The sequence below is a fragment of the Podarcis muralis genome, chromosome 2 (genome assembly GCF_964188315.1).
Source record: "Podarcis muralis chromosome 2, rPodMur119.hap1.1, whole genome shotgun sequence".
NCBI lineage: Eukaryota > Metazoa > Chordata > Lepidosauria > Squamata > Lacertidae > Podarcis > Podarcis muralis.
In genome coordinates, this window is record NC_135656.1 from 110395649 (window position 1) to 110423049 (window position 27401).

Sequence of the window (27401 nt, forward strand, 5' to 3'; positions counted from 1 at the left end):
CTGGCTTCACATGGACATAAATCCTAGTTCCTCCCAAGTTGATGTTTAAACCCTTGGGCTGGGTGGTGAGGAATGGGAAGAGCTGCCGCGTCTGCATTTTACATTCCGATTGGCTTACCATCCCTGTTATTTGCAGGTGGTCCTGGAAAGCAAAGTGTAGATTTGGGAGCACGGACGAGATCCAGAGCAAACGAAGATTACGCAAGTGGCAGCTTCCAACAAGGTAAGTCTCTACAGCAAAGGAAAAGTTGGATGGGCTGTCAGTGGCGAAGCTGCATGCTCCGGCACCGGGGACGTGGCTTGCGCGCGTCCTGGGGGCATGCGCCCGGCATGGGGGGTTGCGCGGCGTGAATCCGGGGGAGGGCAGCCACGATAGCACCCCCTCCCTGATGGTGCCAGGGGCAATGCACGCCCCCCCATTCCTCCGCCAGTGTGGGCAGTAACATTGAGTTTCTGGCACCAAATGAAAAGCATAGACAGTGGTACCTCTGGTTGCGAACGGGATCCGTTCCGGAGGCCCATTCGCAACATGAAAGGTACACAACCCGCAGTGGCGCATCTGCGCACACGCGGGTTGTGATTCGCCGCTTCTGCGCATGCGCGTGACACCATTTTGTGCTTCTGCGCATGCACGAAAGGTGAAACCCGGAAGTAACACTTTCCGGTACTTCCGGGTCGCCGCAACCTGAAAAAATGTAACATGAAGCAAATGTAACATGAGGTATGACTGTACAGTGGTACCTCGGGTTAAGTACTTAATTCGTTCTGGAGGTCCGTTCTTAACCTGAAACTGTTCTTAACCTGAAGCACCACTTTAGCTAATGGGGCCTCCCATTGCCGCCACACTGCTGGAGCATGATTTCTGTTCTTGTCCTGAAGCAAAGTTCTTAACCCGAGGTAATATTTCTGGGTTAGCGGAGTCTGTAACCTGAAGCGTATGTAACCCGAGGTACCACTGTATGTTTTATGACAGATGACTTCTATTTGTCGGTAGCAAATATAATGGGGCAGGGACCACAGGTCACTGATTTTGAAAGGAGGAATTGAGTTTGAATGCAGAAATTCCAAGATTCAATCCTTGGCATCTTTGCTTGAAGATGACAGGGAGTGGAATTGATCGGGACAGCCACTGGCTACCAGTCAGAGTAGACAATACTGAAGTGAATGAACAAATAGTCTGAGCTGGTATATGCAAGTTTCCAAATAATGCAGAATGTTTTTTTCAGGCAGGACAGATCTAACAAAAAAATAATGGGTATGTTCAGCCTTACAAGACTTGCCAATAATGTTACAGTGGTACCTCGGGTTAAGAACTTAATTCGTTCTGGAGGTCCATTCTTAACCTGAAACTGTTCTTAACCTGAGGTACCACTTTAGCTAATGGGGCCTCCCGCTGCCCCTGTGCTGCTGCCACACAATTTCTGTTCTCATCCTGAGGTAAAGTTCTTAACCTGAGATATTATTTCTGGGTTAGCAGAGTCTGTAACCTGAAGCGTCTGTAACCTGAAGCGTCTGTAACCCGAAGTGTCTGTAACCCGAGGTACCACTGTACATGAAGTCAGAATGTATTTTAGAGCAAACTGGGGAAGGGGAGAGATAAACAAGCTCATGGCTAAACTGATGACTGGTAGCGAAGAGGGCGTAATTTGCTCAGTTCCGCCTAATATGTACACAAACCAAAACAGAGCTAGCTAGCCTTTGAAATTCAGATTTCTCCAAATACTGCCATGCAGTTCCTTGACCCAAAAATGGGTACCAAAAACAAACAAACAAAGCATGTGTTAGGGGAAAGTGCACATGAAAATGAATATATTGCTCAATGTAATGTACAAAAATGCATTGTTTTAGAGGGAATTCCTTGTAAGGTGTTACATCAGGCAATGTTATTCTGCACAGAAATGCACAAAATTATGTACATAAATTAGGTGAAATGCGCATGAAAAGGTGAACAAATTTTAATGCACTTTTTTAAAAAAAAAATGCAAACAAATGCAGTAACTAAGGCATTTCAGTGCTAAATAAAAGATTGATTTTAGAAAGCATGGTGAAAGAAGAAAAAACAATTACAGTGGTACCTCGGGTTAAGTACTTAATTCGTTCCAGAGGTCGGTTCTTAACCTGAAACTGTTCTTAACCTGAAGCACCACTTTAGCTAATGGGGCCTCCCGCTGTCGCTGCGCGATTTCTATTCTCATCCTGAAGCTAAGTTCTTAACCTGAGGTACTATTTCTGAGTTAGTGGAGTCTGTAACCTGAAGTGTTTGTAACCTGAAGCGTATGCAACCCAAGGTACCACTGTATAGTAAAACGTGTAGAAAAGGATAGGTTCCGCTGCCTGATATATCACTTTACTCGTCAAAACCACACCATAGAAAGGTAGTGCAATGTTGTCTGTTCTTTCAACACAAAAAAGGCCAGGTTTTCTGCAGACTGAGAAGGATGGGGAAGCACTGTAAGTCCATGACTTGATCACAGGGGTCGGCAAAGTTTTTGTGGCTTGGGCCGGTTCACGGTCTCGCAGACGCCGTGGCGGGCCGGAGTGCGTGCACACGCATGCGCAAACGCTATTTCCGGCGCTCCTTCCGGCGTGGAGAGGCGTGCAGCTTCCCATTGGCTGCTGGAGCTTCCTGCAACCAATGGGAAGCCGGCCAGCGTCGTGGAAGGCGGTCCCTGCTCTGCTCCACACCGGTTTAGCGCAGGGGTGGCAGAGGTCCCTGAGTGGGTGGCAGGGGTCCGTGGGCCAGTAAACAACCCCCATGGGCTGCTTGTAGCCCATGGGCCTTAGGTTGCTGACCTCTGATTGATGGCATCATGCAGACGCCCAGTAAAATGTGAGTGTGTGAAGCATGCCAGTGCTGGGGTTCAGGACACGAAAGAGCTACTTTGGCCGGTTACAAACAGATGATTAACTTGCCACTCCAGTTCCCCTTTCGGACCACATTTCATAAAGACAGCTAAGGTTCTCAGGTGGGTCTTGTCTTAACTTCTGACCTGATATCCTTGGACAATGGGCTTGCATTCCTGCGTGGGGTGGTAAGAGAGGACCCTCTGCCTTAATCTGAGCAAACACAAGCCTTTGTGCCATATAAATGGTCTTGTCTCAATTCTAGTCAGGGTTCCTCCGTAGCTGTTGGACTACATTATCCCCATAATTCCTGGCCATTGTTTATGTTTGAGGGTAAAGGGCCTTCTCGGTAGCGGCACCTGCCATGTGGAACGCCCTCCCGTCAGATGTCATATACAGTGGTACCTCGGGTTAAGTGCTTAATTCGTTCTGGAGGTCCGTTCTTAACCTGAAACTTTTCTTAACCTGAAGCACCACTTTAGCTAATGGGGCCTCCCGCTACTGCTGCGCCGCCGGAGCACGATTTCTGTTCTCATCCTGAAGCAAAGTTCTTAACCCGAGGTACTATTTCTGGGTTAGCAGAGTCTGTAACCTGAAGCGTATGTAACCCGAGGTACCACTGTGTGTGTGTGTGTGTGTGTGTGTGTGTGTGTGTGTGTGTACACACACACACACACACACACACATATATACACACACACACACACACACACACACACATACACCGGTATATATAATTTTAACATATCAGTTCCAGCAGGCATACAACATATCTTCTCATCTTATACAATATTTTAGACTTCCGTCAACACCTCTGATGATATTCCGTTCTTTATCACTTATTCTGCATTTCTTAATAATAATTCTCTTCGTAGTCTTTCTTGCAGTATTTCAAATAATCCACCTTACAAAACTTCTTGCAGTCCCATCAGATGTCAAGGAAATAAACAACAACTATTATTATTATTATTTATAGAATTTATATATTTATGTATATCACAGAACAAAATCAAAATATAAAACCACAAAATATATAATCAAAATAAAAACAACAGCCCAATAATGCCCCCCCCAAAACCCACATTTTAAAAGGGCATATCTGATTTTAGAAGACACCTGAAGGCAGCCCTATTCAGGCAAGTTTTTAATGTTTGATGTCTTACTGTGCATAATGTTTTCATTTGTTGGAAGCCGCCCAGAGTGGCTGGGGCAACCCAGTCAGATAGGTGGCTTTATTATTATTATTATTATTATTATTATTATTATTATTATTATTATTAGTGCTGATGGGTATCATAGTCCAATTTTGGGAATGAACCACACTTGCATTTGACATCTCCCTCCCAATGAACCCCCCACAGTCCAGGCATATGATGCAACTTTTATTTTAACCCACCAAGTTGACCCACCTGCCTGGTTCTACACCTCTACATTTTATTGCCCCTCAGGGCCTTTTTTAGTTTATTCCTTATCGGTAGGATGGCAATTTGTCTCTTTTACTTGACTAAAAGGAATGTGGAGGCCACTGCCTCAGGGCGGTTGGCACATCTTTGCTGATCTCAGGAGAAATTGTCTTGCGTACAGAAACCAAGCCCTCCTTCCAGCACACTGAGGAGGGAATTCCCCCTGCCAAGGGAGAGAATTAAGGCGGTTCATGAGAGAGGAAGAGGATTCCTTGGCTATGAGAGTTGATATTATCTTAGGGTCATTTTTTACAGGCCCATGTTGCAATTCAGGATGAACTGAAGCTTACGATGAGTTCCTCCAAGCACGTTCCAAGTTATTGCGTTTGGGCCAATGGCTTTCACTGACCGAAGCCAAGAAAAAAACTAGTGAATGAGCAATGTCCTGTTGCTGCATCCACACTGGGTGGCTTCCCGCTTTGATCAGTGACGCTCAAGGACGTAGAACATAATGCACCAATAACTCGATCTTATGCATGTTTATTTTAATGTCAATTCAATTTGTATACAATCGTACCTCGGACGTCGAACAGAATCCGTTCCGGAAATCTGTTTCACTTCCAAAACATTTGGAAACCAAGGTGTAGTTTCTGATTGGCTGCAGGAAGCTCCTGCAGCCAATCGGAAACCGCGGAAGCCTCGTCGGACGTTCGGGTTCCAAAGAACATTCGCAAACCGCAACACTCTGTGTGGCGTCTGTGGCGTTCGGGAGCCAAAACGTTCAACTCGCAAGGCATTCAGGATCCAAGGTACGACTGTACTGCCTTTCTTTATAACTTATAACTATACTCAAGCAGTGACTAAATATCCAACAACAGCAAAAATCACATTGTTCAGGGACTGAGCATCGGGAGCTCACCCCGTCACGGTGATTCGAACCGCCAACCTTCTTACCGGCAAGTCCTAGGCTCTGTGGTTTAACCCACAGAGCCACCTGCGTCCCATTGATCTAGAATAGATGCTGCCTTATGTGTGGAGTAAAGCGAGGACTATTCCGTCAGGACATTCGTTGAGCGACATTTTCATAAATTCACAACGGTGTCCCAAATTAGCCTCCTTTCACTAAGTTCTGAATCTGGCTTTCTGCATGAAGCTTGCTAGACGAGTGACCTTAATATGCTCACCATTTCTGTTTCCCCTTCTAGCTCCCATCCAGCATGGCTCTTGTGCACGATACGACTTTTAACTCCTCCATCAAGGAACACTTGGAGGCGGGAATGCAAGAGCTTGTTCTCCTCACTGGGCTTCTGCTCCTCCCGTGGTCAAATAAGGAGGAGATGTGTGCTAAAACCCGCGGCCAGGTCACCAAAGCATCGCATCGTTTTTCCGAGGCCGAACAGAGTCTCGAGTCTCGCCTGCAGCTACTCGATTCCCAGTCGGAGGCCCTGATAGCCATGAAGAAACTCATGCAAGATGACCTGCAGGAGAAGAAGGGGGACTTGGAGGACCTCGGAACCCAGATCGTTGCCCTCAAGGAAGCTGAGAAGAAGTCCCAGGAAATGCTGGAAACTGCGGAGTTGCATCTAGAACATACAGAGGAGCAGCTGAGACTGGCTCGTGAGGGAGTGGCAAGGAACCGTGTGGGCCGGGAAATTGGCCTCCGGATGATGGCCCTGCCAGGGCTTGGGTCGTTCATTGGTAGGTTATCCCCTGAGCCAGCAAGTCTTGAACCAGAAGTGGTACCTTCAAGATACCAGAACATCTCACCCCAACCCATTCCCTCAATACCCCCATGAAATATACTCGGAGTCGAGTGTGGATTTCATGCTCTTTATTCAGCTCATAGTAGTGAGGAATGAAAGTTCCCGCAAAATATCTGCTTTATATACATTATTTGCACAATGGGCCGCACGTGATTGGCTAATTCCGGGATTCTCCTGTAGGCCAATCAGGTTGCAGATTCACTTCCACCTGGAGCTGGATTGGGTGGCTCCTGTGGACCAATCATACTGCTGCATTGTTCTAGGACCAATCAGACTGCTGCATTTTGGATCCTATTCAATTCAGTACATAACACCCCAGATGAAATTATCACTGATTTGTCTTTTCTTTTAGGAGGTGGCATGGCTATTGGTTACCAGGCGGCCTTGGACTCAGCAGAGAAACTACTAATTGAGGCACAACAGGCTGTGGACCTCTGCACAGCAGAAGTGGCTGGCTACAGTGACAAGATCACACGCCTCTCCCAAAAGGAGCAGAAGGTGCAAACTGGAATCAACTCCGCAAATCAGAGGATCCCCCAGATTGAAGCCCAGTGTGGTGAGCTACTTGCTCTCCAGAGGGAAGTGACAATGCAGCAGTCCTGGATCAGAAACTGCCTTTCCCTGTTGGATCTATTGGCAGGCAAGATTCACGCAGCGGAAGTCATGTCCAGCTACGCCTGCGTCCCTGAGTTGCTGGTGGATGTCTTGGAGGAAATCGCAGCCGTGGTGGGAGGGAAGGATGGATCAGCATTCCAGGCTGATAAGGAACTCCAGGCCTCCGTTCTGGAAATCAACAAAGCTGTGAATTCTCTGAGAGCCAGGGCGGGAAAGAATGTGTCCACTGATGATTAACCTCTCCGTGGTCTCTCCGATCAAAATGATTTTAAACAGTACTGTACCTGTTTTCCCATTCCATTTCCCCATTTCTGAGGTGTACTAGATGCGTACCTAAATGCTGCTTACCTACACAATTTGTAAGGGTTTTGGTGGCAGGATTTTGTATTGGAGTAAACAAAGTCCAATAACTTTACTAGGTCATGCTGTATTTTAAAAGTATGCAAATGCTGATGTCCTGAAAAAATTCTAGATACTGTATTGAGTGTGAAAAGCAACTGTCTTTTATGTATTGATCCTATATATTTCGGCTCACAACAGTTCTCAGGACAAGTATTTTACTGCCCTTTTGTGAGGGTGATGTAAAAAGGTAAAGGTACCCCTGCCAGTACGGGCCAGGCTTGACGGACTCTAGGGGTTTGCGCTCATCTCACTCTGTAGGCCGGGAGCCAGCGCTGTCCGCAGACACTTCTGGGTCACGTGGCCAGCGTGACGAAGCTGCTCTGGCGAGCCAGAGCCGCACACGGAAACGCCGTTTACCTTCCCGCTATTTATCTACTTGCACCCGGGGGTGCTTTCGAATTGCCAGGTTGGCAGGTGCTGGGACCAAGCGACGGGAGTGCACCCCGCCGCGGGGATTTGAACCGCCGACCTTTCGATCGGCAAGCCCTAGGCGCTGAGGTTTAACCCACAGCACCACCCGCGTCCCTGAGGGTGATGACTGAGAGCCTTTTTATCTGACTTGGATGTAGGGAGTGAGGTTGGGGTGGCTATTTGCGGTGCTTTTGTCAGCCAGCACCAAAAACAAGATCCAGCCTTTCCCTCCTGCCTATGAAGACCTATGAAATCGACTTGTGTTAAATGCAGGCTATATTTGCTGCCCTTTGTATTGAAATCAGTGGGAGCTTAGTTAGTCATAGGTGACTATCTTTTTTTGCACTGGTTTTCAATGAGACCTGATTTAGTGTGGATCCAACCCCCTCTCAAAATAAGCTTTCTCCACAAAAGTGATGCCATTCCTCCCTGCTTGCTATGGAGAGAATATTGGATGCAATACACTTTGAGAGGCCTTCTTTAGCTCTGTATATGGTGACAACAGTGCAGTATGTCCCACTGTATTTATTGGGGCTTACTCCCTAATACAGGGAGGCGGGTGGCGCTGTGGTATAAACCACTGAACCTAGGGCTTGCTGATCGGAAGGTCGGCGGTTCAAATCCCTGCGATGGAGTGAGCTCCCGTTGTTCGGTCCCAGCTCCTGCCCACCTAGCAGTTTGAAAGCATGTCAAAGTACAAGTAGATAAATAGGTACCGCTCCGGTGGGAAGGTAAACGGCGTTTCCGTGCGCTGCTCTGGTTCACCAGAAGCAGCTTAGTCATGCTGGCCACATGACCCGGAAGCTGTACGCAGGCTCCCTCGACCAATAAAGCGAGATGAGCGCCGCAACCCCAGAGTCATCCGCGACTGGACCTAATGGTCAGGGGTACCTTTACCTTTACCTTACTCCATAATATAAGTGTTTATATTGTAGCCTCACATAACTATGATTCTGTAATCTTTAAGATAAGAAATCCGACTCACACATACAATTTCTAGGGGTCAAGAGGAGCAGTTAGATTAGAAATGTCATTTTGTCCTTATTTTGATATGTCTTAAATGATTATGGATTTGATGAAATACATTTTACTTTTTGTTAATGGTTCAAAATTCTTGCCCTCCATAAGGTGGTGCTGGGGCAGGCTATGTACTTCATACAAAGGAGCAGGAAATAGGCAATGGGTCAGAGAACCTCTGCAACTGTAAGCTGATAGAAAAGGTGTGCATAAAGACTCAGATCAACAAATCCCGGATTGTGTTTGGTGTGGATGCTCAAGAGAAACTTCCATCTGCTTGAGTAGAAATTCAAGGTGCTGTGTACAAAACCTGTTTTATATGCATTATTAAACCAAATAATAATAAAAAAACTTTACCAAAAAAAAGGGAGCAGTTTAGACATATTTGCAAGATGGGCAAATCCTGCAGCCAATGGTCAATGAAAGGGACGGGGAGAAAGAGAGAAAGAATCCCATTTTAAAAAAATTAAAAAAAAATTTGAGAAACAGATAACAAGCTGTGGAACTGTCAGAGCCATTGACGTCCGATCGCGGAGCTTCCTGATTGGGTAGTTCAGAAATGGGGCGTGTCCACACCCTTCAGCCCCTCCTTCCTCGCTTATTGGGCCGGCCGTTCTCTCCTATCCAGGGTATTAGCAGCGGTTGCCGAGATACCGTTAGCAGCATCTCCAACGCTAAGCAAGGCGATCTGTCACTTACGCCACGCCGTCCTCTGATTGGCTGATTTCACGAGGGGCGCGCCGTGGCGGCTCGCTTTACATTCAGACCCTCGCCCCGCCGATTTGGCGCTGACTTCATTCACGGGCCCGCCCGCCCGCCCATCATGCCTCGCTCCGTTCCGATTGGCTTTGCGCTGAAGGGTGGGGCGTGCCTTTTGCGTTCGTTTCCTCGGAGCGGGCTCGCGGCGCGCGCATGAGCAGTCCGGTCTCCGGGTCGGTTGGTGGAGCGTTAGTCGGCGTTGGCGGAGGTTTGAGAGGAAAAGGGCCGCCGCCCCTCAGTGGTGGCGAGTTAGGGCGCAGCGGCTGCCAGAAGCAGCGTAGCCCTTGTGCGGGGATGTGGGAAGCAACTGACGAAGGGGAGAAATGGGGTTCCAGACGAGGGTTTTCCAAACTGGGGGTCTCCAGCTGTTTTAGGACTACAATTCCCATCATCCCTGACCACTGTTCCTGCTAGCTAGGGATGATGGGAGTTGTAGTCCAAAAAAAGCAGATGGAGACCCCCAGTTTGGGACTGTTCTAGAATCTAGATGAAGTGAAGCGGTGCTTTTTATGCTCAACTCGAAATAGAAAGCTTAGTCAGCGATGGGAGACTCGACCAAATCTTGAGAAGGAAGTGTGTGAATCCCATTATTTTCCTCCAAGGGTTTGCAAACTCCCTGCATAAAAGTCAAAAAAGCCTCCCGGGTTTTTGTCTGCTTTATGGACCAGAATGAGAGAGAGGGACCAAGTCATCTTATCTGTCTTTTTATTTATATACTACTTTATGCCAAAATATGCTACCTTGATGGCAATAAGGTGTGAATGGGTTCTAGAGAGAGGCTCCTGTGATTTCTTGAAGAACAGTGCATTATTTTATATTATTATATTTATAAAAATTGCATTCCTTTATATTACTTCCGTAAGATGTTAGTAGTATATAGCCTCATTGAGTGCTATTATAGTGGGGTTGTTTCATATGAGCTAGACCAGGCATGTCTAAAGTCCGTTTCGGGGGCCTAATCTGGTCAGTTTAATCTGGCCACTGTGGCAGTTTATTCCCTGGGGTAAAATCCTAAAAGAAGCTCAACAACTCCAACCCTTAAAAAGTTCAACAACATCTATGTTAAAGAAAGGTCAACAACGTTGGTCGGCCCCCATAGCCCTTCACTTCATCAAATCTGGCCCTCTTTTTAAAAAAATTTGGACACCACTGAGTTAGGCCTTCTGTTCTAGAGCTTTTGGTTCAAGCCTGAAAATATTAAGTTAGATTAGGTAAACATTTCTGTATCTTTTGAAGGACAGTGACTTGGGACCATGGACAGAAGGAATGATCCAGACAGACGGCTGAACCCACCGGCTGCATTCAGAGGTTCAAAGCCCACTGGTAAAGCAAGAGCAAATTTATTATCTCAATTCCCCACACACTGATTTTTAAAATATTTGCTGCCTGCTTACGATGCAAAGAGAGCCCAGCCACAGTTACCTATATCTTGCTGGACTCTAGATAAAATATCTGTAAAGTACATGAAACCTCTGTTAGTAAAAAGTGCAGCTACTAGGTTACCAAAACCAGCCATAGAAGACTCATCTTGCCAGTTCTTAAGCAGTGAAGCTGGTTTCTAGTCACAACTGAACATGATAGTTGTTGCCTATATAGTCCAAATGGCTTCTTACTTGGCTATTTGAAAGGCTGCCTTTATTGTATGAATTTGCCGAACTGTCATCTGAAATGACTCCTGCCATGATTTGAAGTTAGGCAATGCATGACTGAAGTGAAGGTTGTTCCAGCATTGTCAAACTGATCTTCCCCCATATCCTTTCTATCTTTCTTGTGCCAAGAATAGGGCTTGTGCATCATATTCATTTATATACAGTAGCTGCCAACAGCACTGTTTCAACATTTGGACTGATACAAACTGCTTTAGGAAACATTATTGTCTGGCAAGTGTGATTTAAAAAAACCAGCAAGTCATAGGTAATGGTAAAGGGACCCCTGACCATTAGGTCCAGTCGTGACCGACTGGGGTTGCAACGCTCATCTTGCTTTATTGGCCGAGGGAGCCGGCGTACAGCTCCCGGGTCATGTGGCCAGCATGACTAAGCCGCTTCTGGCGAACCAGAGCAGCGCACGGAAACGCTGTTTTACCTTCCTGCTGGAGCGGTACCTATTCATCTACTTCCACTTTGACGTGCTTTCAAACTGCTAGGTTGGCAGGAGCAGGGATGCGTCCCTAGAAAACTGTTTCTGCCTGGTTTCGAACCAGGGACCTTTCGCGTGTGAGGCGAACGTGATAACCACTACACTACAGAAACTGGGGGCCTTAAATGTAGATTGTGCACAGTTATTCACATTTCAGCATAAGGAAGGGTTTTTCAACTAGTTTCTGGAGCAGCACCTCTTAAGAGCAGCAAATATTGACAGGAGATAATGTTTACATGGTAGTGCAAAGCTTCACCTGTTGGTTTTTGCAAATCAAGATATTGTTAAAAGCACAAGGCAAGCTAGGCTATCCCTCCTCCTTTTCTAGTCAGTTCTCACCCCTCCTTTGCAGTTGCTAACTATGTTTGGTGAGAATTTGGGTTAGCTTTGCACAACTTCTGCTAGTATGAAGACCAGTTATGTGGATCTGTTTTCTGCATCTCGATTATGAATGGTTTCCTTTCAATGAAAGTTTTCCAGATCACCCTATTAAACTCTTAAACTCTTTCTAACAGGGCTAGGTGGCAATCTAATGTCATAGCAATCTGCTGTCATTTCTTCCTTAGGGCCAAAGGAATTGATCCCACCTTCGCATTTCCAGAGCCGGTCAGCACCACCTCTAGCTGTCTCTACTACAGTGCCCTGGGATGTCCCTTGCCTTCCTAACTATGAGGCAGTTGAACTCAAGCGCGAAAACCAGAGATTGAAGGATGAACTCCACAGATGGGCCACAAAGGGAGATAAGGCAGAAGAACCAGGAACCAGAACCAGGTGAAATGACCCCTACAATTTCCCCCTTTCCTCTGATCCATTTCACCCTATACCACCCAATTATGAACATTATTTTACTTATTTAATGGCATTTATAGACCAGGTAATCAAAAAACAGAAATCTCTAAGCAGTTTACATAAAATAGAACAAAAACATTAATCAAAACACAGGTGAAATAAACAGAATGTAAAAACAAGCATGCTTAATAAAAATACAGTGGTACCTTGGTTCTCAAACTTAATCTATTCCAGAAGCCTGTTCCAAAACCAAAGTGTTCCAAAACCAAGGCGCGCTTTCCCATAGAAAGTAATGCAAAATGGATTAATCCATTCCAGACTTTATAAAACAGCCCCAAAAACAGCAATTTAACATGAATTTTACTATCTAACGAGACCACTGATCCATAAAATGAAAGCAATAATCAATGTACTGTTCTATAAAATAAGTAAGACAGTATTGTAGATGATAAAAATTAAAATTATTATTTTTTCTTACCAGCACTGATGATAGTCATTGTTTGGATTGGGGGGCTTTTATAATAATAATATAATAATAATTTATTATCTGTACCCCGCCCATCTGGCTGCGTTTCCCCAGCCACTCTGAGCGGCTTCCATTTCCGCAGTCACACAATGAGTCAATCAGTAGCTGAACTGGATTCCACAGAGTCACAAAAACAAATTAACCAAAAAAGCCTCAAAAACAAAAATGCAAAATAAACAGCAAAAACAAAAGCACCAAACTTAATCCGTTCCGGAAGTCCGTTTGACTTCTGAAACATTCGAAAACTAAGATGCGGCTTCTGATTGGCGTAGGTGCCCTGGAAACAATAGCCAACAGCTGCATCAGACGTTCAGCTTCTGAAAAACATTCGAAAACCGGAACACCTACTTCTGGGTTTTTGGCGTTTGTGAACCAAGGCGTTTGAGAACCAAGGTACCACTGTACATGTTTTCGTAGGTTTGCAGAAATAAAAATAGATTTTATGAGACACTTCCCTTAACTTGTGGTTCTCCACTGAAGAACTGAGTACAATGAGAACCGAGAGCATCTCCTGCTAGGCACATTGTACCCCAGCTTTGCTCTATCTGCTGTATCTCTCTGTATTTCCTGGGAATCATTCCATACATTAGAGTTCAGCTTGTGACCAGCTCACTCCTTGAACAGCAGCCCTTAGAATGGAAACACCCTGAACTTTTGAACTAACCAGCAGGACATAAAATAGTGCCCCCTGGAGGTGGGAGGACTTTATGACAAATTCTTTATCTTACAGGTCATTGGATAGAGGAGCTGAGCCCTCAAGCATATGTCACACCTTGGCCATGTCCCAACAGGCCGAGATCATCTCCCACCAGCTCCACGAGATCCAGCGACTGGAGGCGGAACTTGCTGCCTTCCGAGTTGCCTCAGCCCAGCAAGAAGCAGCGGCGGCCAGTCGAGAAAACACCCTCTCTGACCTTCAGAGTGAGCTTGCAATACTAAAAAGCCAGAGCAAGGCAGAGGCTGCTGGCTTGAAGGCAGAGTTGGAGGAAGTCAGGAGCAGCAGCAAACTGGAAATTGAGACTCTCAAGGTAGAGCTGGAGGAGCTTAGGCGGCAGAGGCGCTTGGAGGCTGATTCCCTGAAAGAGGAGCTGGAGTTGACCAAGGAAAGGTCCAGACGTGAAGTTGGGCTGGTGCGAGGAGAGCTGCAGGGGGCCCTTGAGAAAGCAGAAGCTGAGCAGAGGAGGCAAGAGGAAAGGGTGCGAGAGTGCCTAGAGACAGTGCTCAGGGAGCACCAGGCGGAGGTGAGTGCTCAAAGGAAAGCAATCAAAAGTTGTTTTGAGTGGGTGCAGAATAAAAACTTGGATTGGCATCTCTGCTAGATAAGTCTCTGCAAGCGGTGGAGAGTGGCGGTCCTCCAAATGCTACTGTACTCCAGTTCCCACCAGCCTTAGACAGCATAGCCAGTTGTCGGGGGTAATGGGAATTACAGTGCATCAGCTATTGGTGGGCTGCAGGTTCTCCATTCCTTGCTCTAGGTTTTCTGGGAGAGTAGTGTGAATAGCAGGAGGTTGCTGCTCACCAGGATGTTAGCCTCTTCCTCTCTTTCCACAGTTGTCCAGGCTTTCTGAAGTCCACGGGGCTGAAGTTGCGTCCCTGAAGCAGCAGCTGTGGGCACTCCAACAGGATTTGGGGGCTCAGCAGAAAGAGGCTGTCCAGTTAAGGGAGAACAGGGACGTTCTCCAGAACCAGCTCAGGTGTGATCACTCCTCCAGGTTCTTTTCCTCCAAGGGCCCAAGACTGGGGTTGTCTCCAGGCTGTGCCAAAGGCAACCCCTTGTATTTCTCTCCTTCAGTGCAGCTGAGGCAGAGCTGGCTTCCCAGAATGCTTCGCTCCTGCAGCTGAAGACCTATGTTGGGGAACAGGAGTCAAAGCAGCCTAGTGCTGAACGGGACCAACTTATGAGCAGAGTGCAGGTGAGACCTGGGGACTTTTCAGACATGGACAGTTAAAGGTAAAGGGACCCCTGACCATTAGGTCTAGTTGTGGCCGACTCTGGGGTTGCAGCGCTCATCTCGCTTTACTGGCCAAGGGAGCCGGCGTACAGCTTCCGGGTCATGTGGCCAGCATGACTAAGCCGCTTCTGGCGAACCAGAGCAGCGCATGGAAACACCATTTACCTTCCCGCCGGAGCGGTACCTATTTATCTACTTGCACTTTGACGTGCTTTTGAACTGCTAGGTTGGCAGGAGCAGGGGCCGAGCAACGGGAGCTCACTCCGTCGCAGGGATTCGAACCGCCAACCTTCTGATTGGCAAGTCCTAGGCTCTGTAGTTTAACCCACAGCGCCACCCACGTCCCACACAGCATCTAAGTGATGATGATGATATTTTATTATTTATACCCCACCTATCTGACGGGGTTGTCCCAACCGCTCTTAAGTGTTGCTGTTGTTCTTTAAGCTATAAGTGAAATACCAACTTTGCTTCCATCCTTCTGGAATCCAAATAACCACCCTGTTGCCCTTTCTCCAGCTTCAGATGGGGGTGGGTGGGGCTTGAGCCGTAGTGGGCCAATGGAGAGAGCACTTTAAGACTTCTGATTGTTCCTAGCCATGCCTTTACCTGTCCCACACCTGGCATTATTTATCACATCAGGAGAGGGGCAGATGGTCACAGTTTTGGGGAAACGGACTTCCCAGGCCAAGTTAGGAACCCTACCAGGCCTAATTTCACCTGCATGCCTGAGGGTTAACCCCCAACCTCAGAAATGGCTGGAGCAGTACATACAATCTACTGTAAGGTTACCAGATTTTTTTCAAAGAATCCGGGAACACTTTTTTTTTGAAAAGAGGGGGGAAAGTTATTTTTTTAAAAGTAAAAGAAGAAGAAGAAGCAGCAATGTCTTCTCTTCTGTGGTCTCCTCTGTCGCGCGGCCTTCCTCTGGGCCCTGGCCTGCTCTCTTGGAGTGCTAGCCGCCGTGGAGTAGGCTCGGGTTGGGCCTGGGCTCGGCCACGTGTCCTTGCCCTCCCGGTGCTTTCCTACCTCCTCAGTGGCGGCAGTGGTGTGGCAAGGGCGGGGCTCCCCTCTTTTTTCTCCTTCCTCTTCCTCTCTCTCTCTCCCTTCTTCTCCTCTCTTCCTTCTCCCTGCGTTGGCTCTGGGGTTTTCCTGGCCCTGGAGCGCTGCTGGGCAGTCGGCCAGCTGGGCGCTCTCACTCTCGGCTCAATTTGGGTTGTGGGGGGGGGGTGTCAGCAGTTCCCCCAGTTAGCGTGCCAGGCGTCCCCAGTTCCCCCTCAGCAGCGGCAGTCTCAGCACCCTGGAGCCAGCCTGGTAGCGCAGTTGGCTCTGGCTGGCTTCAGGAGCTGCTCGCTGCCATGGCGCCTGCCATTTTGCCTCGCCAGAAGTCCCCATATGATGTGTCTTGTGCCGTTGAACCAATCATGCAACTTTCATTCCCTACTGATAAATCTACAACACTTAAAATATTAATCCAGGGACAGATTTGTAAATCCAGGGACTGTCCCCGGGAAACGAAGACGTCTGGTAACCATAATCTACTGCAGAATTGCTTGATGAATCACCAATACCTGGAGAAATTGTGCAAACTGTTCTACTGTGCTTTCTAAAAAGTCAGATTTTCAGAGTTCAGGGGGGTGGAGGAAGGAATGTCGAGCACAGAAAACAGGAGCGGAATACTTTGTTCATGACAGCATGCAGATGCCCCATAAAAAGTGAGAGAGCAAAGTGTGGCTCTTCCCCTTGAAATGCCCAGTATGGAAGCAGCCCAGGATAGGAAAGGTAACACAAGGCACTTCAAATAGCAGAGCTCCTTTTCTTCTGCATGCATTTATGAGTATGCAGTATGACTGCAACATTACTTTGCTCCTATTTCAGCAACTGGAAGAAGAGAAGGATGCATTGAAAATTACAGCTGAGCTGCTGCAGGTTCGCCTAACTTCCCTCAGCGATATTCTGATGCTACAGGAGATGGAGCTCAGCAAGAAGGTAGATACATTTGAGGACAGTGGGTATGATAGTGAAGAATAGTAGCTTTGTGGGTCCCAAATAGTAGATGACAGTACTGCAAACTATTCAAAATAGCTCTTTTGATTAACTGGGTATTGGGTACACAACCACACCCTTCTTAAAAGCTGTTTTATTTCATGTTTGATCTTTTCAGGTGCAGCTTGAGGATCCTCTCCGGCCTGAATCATCTCAGAAATGGCAGTACCTGCTGACTCGGTGGCGGGAGAAAGTATTTTGTCTCCTGGTGCAGCTGAAATCTCAGGAGCTCAGTCACAGGGATACCACCAAAGTGCTAGAAAGGAAGGTATGTGCTTGATTTGAGGGAGGGGGCTGTGTTGGAGTGGAGCAGGGGAACCTGAAAGCCCAAGCTCCTAGGTAGGTTTTTTGAAAATGGGAGTGTGGAAGAGCATGAGAATTGTGAGCCAGGACTCCTGGATTCTCCAGGAAGGGAATTCAAGGTTTCTGTGAGGATTACAGAGATATCTGAATTCATGCTAGTTATGGAGGAGCCTGGAAACTGTTACCAGGCTAGTAAAAAAATAAAAGTTGCTTGCTACCAACCAGACTATCAGAAGAGGGAGAAGTCCTTGAAGATCCCTGCTATCTTTCTACTTGGGTTGCAGATGAAATTATTATTATTTTTTGAATTTATGTACCACCCTATACCTGGGGGTCTCAGGGCGTCTCTTGAAAGCAAGCAGGTTGGCAGAAGATGGGTGAAGCAATCTGACGCTCTCCTTTAAGCTTGCTGTGTTGTTAGCAGGCAAATTGTTAAATGCAAAGCTTACGTGGTAATAAGCCAGGTCTTAATTTTCTGCTTACAGGTCAAAGAGCTAGAAGGTGAAGTGGGGTCCAGAGACCAGAGGGTGGCACTGTTGCTCCACAGCCTAGAAGACAAATCTGCTGAAGCAGATATGGAAAGAGTGAGAAACAAAGTAAGGTGTTCTCATACGCCCCTTGCTCAAGAAGACTAGTTTAGAAAGGGGCACATCCTTTCCCCCATTAAAACAGGGTTAAGAGCTGAAAGGTGATGCTAAAGGGCGGAGGGGTTCTTGACAAGTGAATTTAGGACCTCTCTCTTTAAGGGGGAGAGTATTGCTTAGAGCTTTCTCATTCCTTCCAGACTCTGCAGGCAGAGGCATTGCGCTTGAATGATTTGGCACAGGATCTTCAGCGGAGGGCAGAGACCGCTGAAAATGCCCTTCGGGGCCTGGGGGATTTTGTCAGCAGGTAACTGGGAAAGACAAAGCAATAATGGTTGGGTTCCCCCAGCTCTGTGGTCCTCCAGGTACTGAGGACTGCAGAGAGCCTGAGAAAGCCCAAAGGCCATTTATTTGACACCTCCAATTTACAGAAGTCTTCCTGCTCCTTCCTTGCTCTTGGCTAACTTTCATTTAATGGTTTTTACTCCTCCTTTTAAAGTCCAGGCTAAGATGCTGTGTCTTCTTCTGCTCCACAGGCTAAGCCAGCAGCTGACTGGGCAGGAAGAATCATGGAGAGCAGCCTTGTCACGCCTCATGGGACTGGGAAACAGAGTTGCTTTCGCAGCCAAGAGGGTGGACACTGTCCAAGGTAATGGTGGCAGGCCATTTTGCAATCTAGACATTATGCAATCTTCATCGCCAAACCCAAATCTTGATATTCTTGCTGGGCATATCTTGACCCACATGAGACTCAATTACTTCCATATAACTAGTGAAGCTACGTTAACCATAATATTATAATCTCTTTACTTTGTATGCATTGTTTTTATTTATGAGCTAGGATCCTAGCCTCATGGATACGCACTTGAAAATATGCAGATGGGGGCACTTGCTCAGTTTCCATGTAACAAGAAGGTCAAACCATGACTTAGCCTAGATCTATGAGCTGTCAGAAAGGAGATTGTGGTTGCTTTGGTCCTTTGGCTGCTGTGAGGCCAGTCATGGTTTGGCTTCGTGTGGCATTAGAATTAGGGCTGAAACGAAGGATTGTTCAGGAACCTGACTATTTGCGCTAAACTGGTTTGATTTAGTGTTATGTGTGAACCAGGTCATTGTGTGCTGAAGGCCTCATTCATTCTGTGCCTCGTAAGTCTGGGGTAGTGGCCTCAAGGTTGGATTACTGCAATGCACTTGTGTAGGGTTTCCCTTGCACTTGATCTGGAAACGGCAGTTGGTGCAGAGTACTTCAGCACAGGTGCTGTTAGGCATGAGACCCTGTCAGCATTATAACACCTCTGCTCAGAGATCTGTGCTGGTTGCTGATTTGCCTTGTAACAGTTTGGAACCAGTTCACTTATGGGATTCTCTTACCCTGTATTTGCCCAATCAACTCCTTCGATCTGCAGAACTCGCACTGTTACAGGGGCTATATAACACTTAGAGGATGTGGGTGGTGCTGTGGTCTAAACCACTGAGCCTCTTGGGCTTGCTGATCGGAAGGTTGGCAGTTTGAATCCCCACGACGGGGTGAGCTCCCATTGCTCTGTTCCAGCTTCTACCAGCCTAGCAGTTCAAAAGCACGCTAGTGCAAGTAGATAAATAGGTATTGCTGTGGCAGGAAGGTAAACGGCATATCCGTGCTCTCTGGTTTCTGTCATGGTGTTCTGTTGCACCAGAAGCGGTTTAGTTATGCTGGCCACATGACCCGGAAAGCTGTCTGTGGACAAACACCGGCTCTCTCAGCCTGAAAAGTGAGATGAGCGCTGCAACCCCATGGTTGCCTTTGACTGGACTTAACTGGACTTTACATAATACACTTTCCACACTTGTAAGAAACCATTTTTTTAGTGGGGTGGCACTAAAGTTTTGGAACTTCCTGCCTATTGACATCAGGCAGGTGCTTTCACTGTAATCTTTCCAGTGGCAGCTTAAAATGTGTTTGTTTCTACACAAGCCCATCTAGACATGGAAAAGTTTCACTTTTTCCTCAGCTACTGTTGATTTTAATCATGGTTTGAATATTTTGAATAATTTTATTGCTTTATTTTGCAATGTGAACTGCTTAAAGTGTTTTAGAACAATCAAGTGATATATAAATCTTGTTAAACAAATACTTTTTTAAGGTAAGGCAGCTACCTCATGTAGTAGATTGCAAGGGAGGGGTAGACTCAAGTTCCGCTGTCGGTCTTTGTATGACTTGCCTTAGGTGCTGAAGAAGGCATTGTCCTAGCACCAGAGGTGTTAAATGGTGTTAAGATATGACTGCCAGTCTTTCTATACACAGAAAGGAGTGGGAGTGCACTCTTGTTCTTTCCCTGAGGCAGAAAAATATATTGGGTCAGCCGTGTCTAAGGGATTTCCTATACCTTTCTTCTGGCTACATTATTTTAAGCTCATTGACATTTATAACTACAGTCAAAACACTAATTTAGATGGTTGCAGACGACCCCTTTATTCTTTATGATCCATATGTTAATGAATTTCACAACAGTTAAAGTGCTTTCCTTTTTGTCATCGCTAGATGTTGCTCTGTTCACATAATGTTCCCTCCCAACATACCAGACATACTTCAGATTATTTTCAGAGACTCCACAGACAACTTTTCACCTCCCTTCAAATCTCTCAGGTGCCTTATCTTAATCCACAGATTTAACAACCCAATATTGTGCTATGCATATTTTAACTTTTAAGTAGAAGAAAGGTCACACTGAGTTCAGTTGAGATAATTTCCATATAAGTGTGACTAGGATTCTGCACTCTCTCTCTCTCTCTCTCTCTCTCTCTCTCTCTGCACTTATTTGAATGGGACTGACACAACTGCCTGAAGCTTTAGCCCCAAACTGTAACTCTGTTCACACTTTGGCGCAAGCTTCACTGAATTTGTCCCTGCACAGGCACACACTTAGGCTGTCAAAGGAATTGTCATTCTGTTAGCAATTGTAGAGGTTTCTCTCATATATATATATATATATATATATATATATATATATATATATATATATATAATTTTTATTGATTTTAACATATAAATTATAAAATGTACCACAAAACTTATCCCTTATACAATCTTTTTAGACTTCCATCAGCCCCTCTGATGATCCACCGTTTTAACCACTTCTTATGCATTTCTTAACTTTATATTGCCTTTAAATCTCTTACCAGATCACCCTTCCCCTTATACATTTTTGCAATAATTCCAATAATACTCCTCACAAAACTTCTCGCAAACCTACAAACGTTGTTTGATCTTCACAAATACTTTTCAAATAGTCCAGAAATTTATTCCAGTCTTCCATGAATTTCTGGTCCCGCCGGTTTCGAATCCTTCCTGTTAGTTTAACTAGTTCTGCATAGTCCATTAACTTCATCCTCCATTCTTCGATCGTCGGTAATTCTTCTTGCTTCCATTTTTGGGCTAGTAATATTCTTGCTGCTGTTATTGCATATAAAAAGAGCTTACATTCCTTTCTATTTATATCACTCCCTGCAATGCCCAGTAAAACTGCTTCTGGTTTCTTTATAAATGTATATTTCAACATTTTTTTCATCTCATTATATATCATCTCCCAGAAGCTTTTCACCTTTTTACATTCCCACCACATGTGATAAAATGTTCCCTCTTTTTCTTTACATTTCCAACAATTATTACTGACGTTGAGGTATACCATCTATACATCATTTTCATCACATTTTCTTTTAAGGCATTGCATGCAGTAAATTTTAAACCTTCTTTCCATAATTTTACCCAATCACTCAGCTGTATATTATACCCAAAATCCTTGGCCCAATGAATCATAACCGACTTAACCTCCTCGTCCCAGCAATTCTAGAGGTTTCTAATAGAGGTCACTGCATCTTCGCTAAGCTACAGTTCCCACAATTATTTTTGGGAAATCATGATAGTTAAAGCAGCATAAAACTGGTAAGTCTACAGTGTGCTGCAAATCCCTCTCAGTTTAAAATCCCTACAGCAGGACTGGGGAACCTCTGTCAGACCAAGGGTCACATTTCCACCTGGGGGCCCTATGCCTGTGGCGGGTGTTACCAAAAAGAAAAATGAGCGGATCCATGAGTGTAAATTTCGCCTTCCCACAGTAGGCTGATTTCTTCACTCAGTCCTCTAGCCTGCATCTAGCAAGCAAGAGGCATTATTAAAACCCAAGGGTGCATTCTAGCCAGGCAAAAGCTCTCAAGGACTGCTTGAAGCAGAGCCTGGGAGGGATGAGGTGTGAAGAGAGTCTCAAGGACCAGATAGAGGCTTAGAGGGTCATCTTTGGCCCCGAGGCCTGAAGTTCCCCAACCCTGCCCAGAAGCTTTTCACCTCTTTGACCTGTTCCTGTTATTTCTGCAACAACTGTTCATTGCTATAGTTTTCAAGGCTCCAGAGACTCGGGGGTTCAGCATGAAGTATGCATGTTTTGAATGAATCTGCAAAAAAACACAATCACCCAGAACCCAAACTCAACGATTATTTCCATACCTTAATATGCGTACTTTGTTCTCAGCACTGTACTTGGGATTTCTGTTGCAGGCCCCAAACATATATCTGTTTTGGCAGGTAAAGCCTCAAGGGCCTATGATAGTCTGCACTATTAAAAAAGAATTCTCAATTTGTGGAGTCAACATGCACGTCTCTCCCCCGCCCCTGCATTCTAAATGGAAATTGTGGTCAGCATACATATTTTCTTTTTGCAACATGTTTTCATAGGATCTTCAGTTTTACTTACCGGTGGGATGACCACCTGGACTGTTTTTGTGTTGTGTTTTTCCTCCTGTATATTATAACAACTAATACGTTTGCTTCTCTTTAATACTAAAGTCTAGAATAGGAGCGGCTAAACTGTGACCCTCTAGACATTAATGGATTACAATTCCCATGAGCCCCAGCCAGCATGACCAATGGTCAGGGATGATGAGAGCTGCAGTTTTGCAGCATCTGGAAGGCCACAGGTTCCCTGTTCCTAGTATATAAGTGGCCAAGGTCCCAAAATGAGCTTTTTGCCTAGATTTATTGCTTTTTTAAAAGCTGATACACTTCTGTCAATGAATAACTGAATAATTATGGCTTCCAGGGTTGGTATGCCAGAAGATAGCACTAGCCAGACTTCAGCAAGAGGAGAAATCTTGCACCACAAGATCAGACGATGAGAAGTAAGTTCAAAACTCTAATCTCAGTGCAGGCTGTGAAGAGTTGGTGACTGTGCATACTTCTTCCTTGAAAGGACAGAAAGCTTTGCGATATAGTCTTCACCACAAAGTTGCTGTGCTTAAGATTTCTGCTTCGTATACAGAAACTAAGACAGAAATAAGAGACATTGCCTATACCATTTCAGTTCCAGTCCATTCAAGACTTTGCCCTTTGAATAGCTCAGTCTCCAGTTAAGAGAATCTAGTATCTTCTGTGTTAGAGCAGAGATAGCAAAAGTTGGGGATTAAAGTCCCCAAGTTTCTAAGAATAGTAGTTGGCTTTTGTAGGGTACAGCTGGAAGCCAAGGTCTAGTCTAACTGAAGCAAAGGCAGGGTTTAATGATCTCTGGGACTTGGCCCAGCCTTGTGGAGGATTGGGATTCTGGCAACAACAACTTTTTGGTTAACCAGCCAAAATTTTACCCCTGTGCAAAGAAACTCTTGAGTGTCCAGGGTTACGACTGAACTTCTGATCTCTCTGGCTACTTCCTCCCCAGGATTCAGCCATCTTATGAAGACCTCCAAGCTGAACTACAGATGTTGCACAAAGAACGGGATCAACTCTCACTGGAGCTTAAACGTGGGGCTCAACTCATAGAGAAGAAAGTGGCTGAAGCAAAAGAGCAAGGTGACCAACTCTGGGCCCTCTTCTCACTAAGGTGACAAAGCTGTATCTGTACAGTTTAAGACCACAGGTGAGGGTTCACCTGAACGAATTCTCCATACAGAACAAATTCCCTGCACTCAGAAGACCTAATGTCAGGTAGTACAGGTTGAACCTATTATTCTCCAAGACCTGCTAGTTTACCATGTGCAGGGAATTGGTGCGAGGAATTATTTTCAGTGAGTCACCACCCGTAATAAGATGGTCCGGGCACAGAACCAGGCCCTACTGTAAGTGACAGCACCCAGAAACTGGGTGTAGAAAAGCAGTGGGGAGGTGATTTGGGTATATTGGATTTCTGGGCACTGCCCTCAACTGACTGTCTCTCCTCTGTCCTACAGCGGAGTTTGAGCTCAGGAAAACAAGGGAGTCGTTGCAGAGCCTACAGGAGGCACTGGAGGCAAAGGCACTGGCGGAACAGACACTGAGGCAGCAACAGGAGGCCACAGAGAAGCAGCTGGAGGCAAGCTGCAGCAACCTGCAGAGGAGTGAAGAGGCTGCAGAGAGTTTGAGGCAGGAGCTGGGACAGTTAAGAGCAGAGTATGAAAGAGGTATCTTAGGGACATGCTGCATTTTTTCTGGGGAAGGAATGATTAACTTCAGAGGTGAGGCATGATGAGCTTTTAAATTGAGAAGTAGAAGCATGCATATGTACTCAATACTTGGTTTGGGCCCCTTTTGCATCTATTACTGCCTCAATGCTGCGTGGCATGGATGCTATCAGCCTGTGGCACTGCTAAGGTGTTATGGAAGACCAGGAAGCTTCAATAGCAGCCTTCAGTTCTTCTGCATTGCTTGGTCTCATGTCCCTCATCTTTCTCTTGGCAATGCCCCATAGATTCTCTATGGGGTTAAGGTCAGGCGAGTTTGCTGGCCAATCAAGCACAGTAATCCCATGGGCATTGAACCAGGTTTTGGTACCTTTGGCAGTGTGGGCAGGTGCCAAAGTCCTGCTGGAAATGAAGTCAGCATCGCCATAAAGCTCATCTGCGGAAGGAAGCATGAAGTGCTCCAAAATCTCCTGGTAGACAGCTGTGTTGACCCTGGACTTAATGAAGCTCAGTGGAACAACACCAGCTGATGACATGGCTCCCCAAATCTCTTTTCTGCTGAGAGCAGCTTTTGCATCTCATTTGGAAACCAAGGACCCAGAGTCTAGAGGAAGAATGGGGAGGCACGTAATGCCAGATGCTTGAAGTCCAGTGTGAAGTTTCCACAGTCTGTGTTGATTTGGGGAGCCATGTCATCAGCTGGTGTTGAATTACTGAAATAAATGAAGTTTTCCACGATATTCTAATTTTCCGAGTTTCACCTGTACTTGCCTTCTTCAAGTACTTTAGTTTCAGTGGAGTGTAGTATTGAACTATGATGATGCCTCTCACTTGCCTGGATGGAGAGAGGTGGGTGTGAACGGAAACCCTTGACTCTGGTATATCTGACTTCCGTTGCATGTTTTTTTCACCCATTTTTGCCTCTAGCCACATCCCGTTTTTTCACCTGGCCCCACCCACCACCATGTGGCACTTGAGCTGAAATGGGTTCCCCACCTCTCATCTAGCTCCTGGTAGGCCACCATTTGAGGCTGTAGGGCTGCTTTTGGCTTGGTGAGTCTGGGCCTGCATTTAGAAAAGCATAGAAAGCTGTCAGTGATCAAATGTGCGAAAGGTAAGGGCTGTCCACCAAGGGCAGAAGCCACTGGATACTGAAAACGTGAGAATGCTTGTAAATACAGTTAAGAGTCAGAGAAGGCTCTGCCACCTAAGAGATTTGATGCATGACTTCCTGATACAATACTGTAATGAGCAAGGCATTGTGGGATGGGGGGCAAAACCCCTGCCTATTGTCATTTTCATGCCCTTTCTACATAGCCCTGCAGGAGAAGGTAACTGAAATTGAAAGGCAGATGCGCAAGGATCTGTCAGAAATGGAGAGAGGGCTCAATGAAGCACGGAGGGAACACACAAAGGCAGGTGAGCTGTACAGACGAGTGATATATACGTATATGCACACATCACAGTGACTTGGAAGTGGCTGGGAAAGGGGGCCGGGCATAACAGCCATATGCATGCTCTGCCGCCGCACACGATGACCTGTTCAAATTGCGGATTGCCTGTAAATGGAAAGAGGCTACTGGGGTGTGTTTTGGTGCCTGAGGCAGAAAATCCAAAAGGAGTCTTCTTGTGAAAACTTATGTATTAAATAGCAGGCACTTTTGTTGACAAAGATTGGGCATCTGATTCACTGTGCGTAATGTAGAGTCAGTACTGAGGGCCACAGCTCAGGGATAGATTATATACTTTTATGCAGAAGGTCTCAAGTTCAGCCACTTGTGTTTCCATTTGGGGGGAAAGTCACTTGCAGCAGCAGGACTGGGAAAAATCCCTGCCTGAAGCCTGATAGTTGTTGTCATAGCCCAGTGGTAGAGCATCTGTTTTACATGCAATTGGTCCTAGGTTGAATCCCTGACATTTCTAAGTAGGGCTGAGAAAGATCCCTGCCTGAAGCCCTGGAAAGCCGCTGTCAGCCTTTGTGGATAATACTGAGGCAGATGAACGAAGGGGACTACCTTAGTGTATAGCTGCTTCCTGTGTTCCTAGGGCAGTTGCAGTAGATGACACTGATAGCTGGATCAGTGGTTTGACTCTGCATAAAGTAGCTTTGAGTCTGCTGCACTGCAGGCGGAGCCAAACCTTCTTTACTCCCCTCTCTGCTTCTCATCCCTCTTTTGATCCTCCCTCCTGCTTTGTGTGTCTGCAGTGGTTGCTCTACGCCAGGCTGAGCGACAGGCAGCAAGAGACAAAGCTCGCAGCGACGAACTTGCCAAGCTGCAAGAGTCTGCCACGCAGCAGGAAATGGCACAACTTGAAGGACGTCTGCGGGAGCTTGAGAGGGACAAGAATCTGCTGATGGTACGTTCAAGGAGTGAAGGCACATGGCTGCCCCATATTGGTGCCTGTTGCATCCGTCAACGTCTGTCTCTTTCCATGCACAGGCTACCTTGAGGGAGGAAGGGCTGTTGGTCCAGCATCGACAGAATCGGCTCGCAGCAGTCCAGGGCCCAGCAGAATCAATTGAGAAGACCGGATCTAAGCCTCCATCTAAAGGTATAGGGTGGGATCCAGTGAGTTGCATCAGCAGAACCCTGGGCAAGGACTTCGGCTTGCACAACAGGGCTCCCCGCCCCGCCCCCCCGCCCCTGCACTTGCTCCCACCAAAATTGACCCCAGAACAGCTGAAATGCTTGTGCTGACAGAAGATTCAACATACTATTCCACCACACTTTACAGCAGCAGGCAGGCTTCAGAAGCGGCTGTGTGCAGTTCTGTTCCCCAACATGTTGCTGCTGCTGTCTGTGCCCTCCCCACAAGCATCTGTCTGAGGCAACTGCTTCACTCTGACTAATGATAGGGCTGGCCCTGATAATAGGGCAGCTTGGTATGTCTTGCTACATCCTACAGTTGGCAGGTGTGCCGTTTCCCTTCCCACAATCCCTTGCAATTCTTTTAACTGCCAGATATAGAAGCCTTCTAGTTTCTGTTCTTCCCTATTCTTCTCAACACTCATCCCAGGTTAAAAGCATCTACCTCACTGGCATTCTCCACTGATCTCCATCACTCCATGATCTTATGGACTTTTCTCCCTCTTCCTACAGAGTCTCTGTTTGCTGTGCTGGATGACCTACAGGTACTGGGTGCTGCTATACTGGGAGAAGAAGAAGCAGCAGACAAAGAGAGAGACACCAGCAAGGGCACTTAAGTCTAAATCCCTCCAGGGGAAGAAAAATCTACTTGGAGACACCAGGCCCTGGAAATGGATAGAAAGATGTTTGTAAATAAAAATTATTTTTATAGGCATTTATATTGGAAGTGTTCTTTTAAAAAACCTAGTCTCTAAAACACGACATTACCTCCCACATCTCATTTCCTCCCTACAAATCTTGGTTCAGGGCTTCTTATATATACTATTGATGCAAACCACCCACTAACTGGTAGCACAT

The 27401-nt window shown here is 46.2% G+C and overlaps 2 protein-coding genes and 1 non-coding gene across 4 annotated transcripts; 2 read left to right on the forward strand and 1 right to left on the reverse strand.

Annotated features, from left to right (window-relative positions):
• Positions 1–64: 64 nt before the first annotated feature.
• LOC114591994 (uncharacterized) lies at positions 65–7103 on the forward strand. Its single transcript, XM_028719786.2, has 3 exons — positions 65–223; positions 5453–5945; positions 6363–7103. Exons 2-3 carry the CDS (start codon positions 5465–5467, stop codon positions 6860–6862), a joined length of 981 nt encoding a protein of 326 aa, XP_028575619.2. The 5' UTR covers positions 65–223; positions 5453–5464; the 3' UTR covers positions 6863–7103.
• A 2204-nt stretch (positions 7104–9307) lies between these two features.
• Positions 9308–27258, forward strand: CCHCR1 (coiled-coil alpha-helical rod protein 1). Of its 2 annotated transcripts, XM_028719787.2 has the most exons (18): positions 9308–9422; positions 10451–10537; positions 11920–12124; positions 13399–13909; positions 14220–14362; positions 14461–14581; positions 16499–16609; positions 16785–16934; positions 17455–17565; positions 17754–17860; positions 18090–18202; positions 22626–22704; positions 23238–23368; positions 23746–23955; positions 25273–25374; positions 26162–26313; positions 26397–26508; positions 27057–27258. In XM_028719787.2, exons 2-18 carry the CDS (start codon positions 10468–10470, stop codon positions 27158–27160), a joined length of 2532 nt encoding a protein of 843 aa, XP_028575620.2. In that variant the 5' UTR covers positions 9308–9422; positions 10451–10467; the 3' UTR covers positions 27161–27258. The 2 variants fall into 2 exon arrangements, with proteins under 2 accessions (XP_028575620.2, XP_077781368.1); XM_077925242.1 differs by lacking the exon at positions 9308–9422 and having other exon boundaries at positions 9429–10537.
• Positions 11394–11466, reverse strand: TRNAV-CAC (transfer RNA valine (anticodon CAC)). Its single transcript has one exon. It is a non-coding gene; the product is annotated as a tRNA-Val (tRNA).
• Positions 27259–27401: the final 143 nt, after the last annotated feature.

What these genes read in the sequence shown, in the direction of transcription:
- LOC114591994 (XM_028719786.2), top strand. Translation starts at nt 5,465, where the DNA reads ATGGCTCTTGTGCACGATACGACTTTTAACTCCTCCATCAAGGAACAC. An exon ending in AGGGCTTGGGTCGTTCATTG is followed by an intron (nt 5,946 to 6,362) that starts GTAGGTTATCCC and finishes CTTTTCTTTTAG; the next exon opens with GAGGTGGCATGGCTATTGGT.
- CCHCR1 (XM_028719787.2), top strand. Translation starts at nt 10,468, where the DNA reads ATGGACAGAAGGAATGATCCAGACAGACGGCTGAACCCACCGGCTGCA. An exon ending in GAGGGAACACACAAAGGCAG is followed by an intron (nt 25,375 to 26,161) that starts GTGAGCTGTACA and finishes GTGTGTCTGCAG; the next exon opens with TGGTTGCTCTACGCCAGGCT. An exon ending in GGGACAAGAATCTGCTGATG is followed by an intron (nt 26,314 to 26,396) that starts GTACGTTCAAGG and finishes TTCCATGCACAG; the next exon opens with GCTACCTTGAGGGAGGAAGG.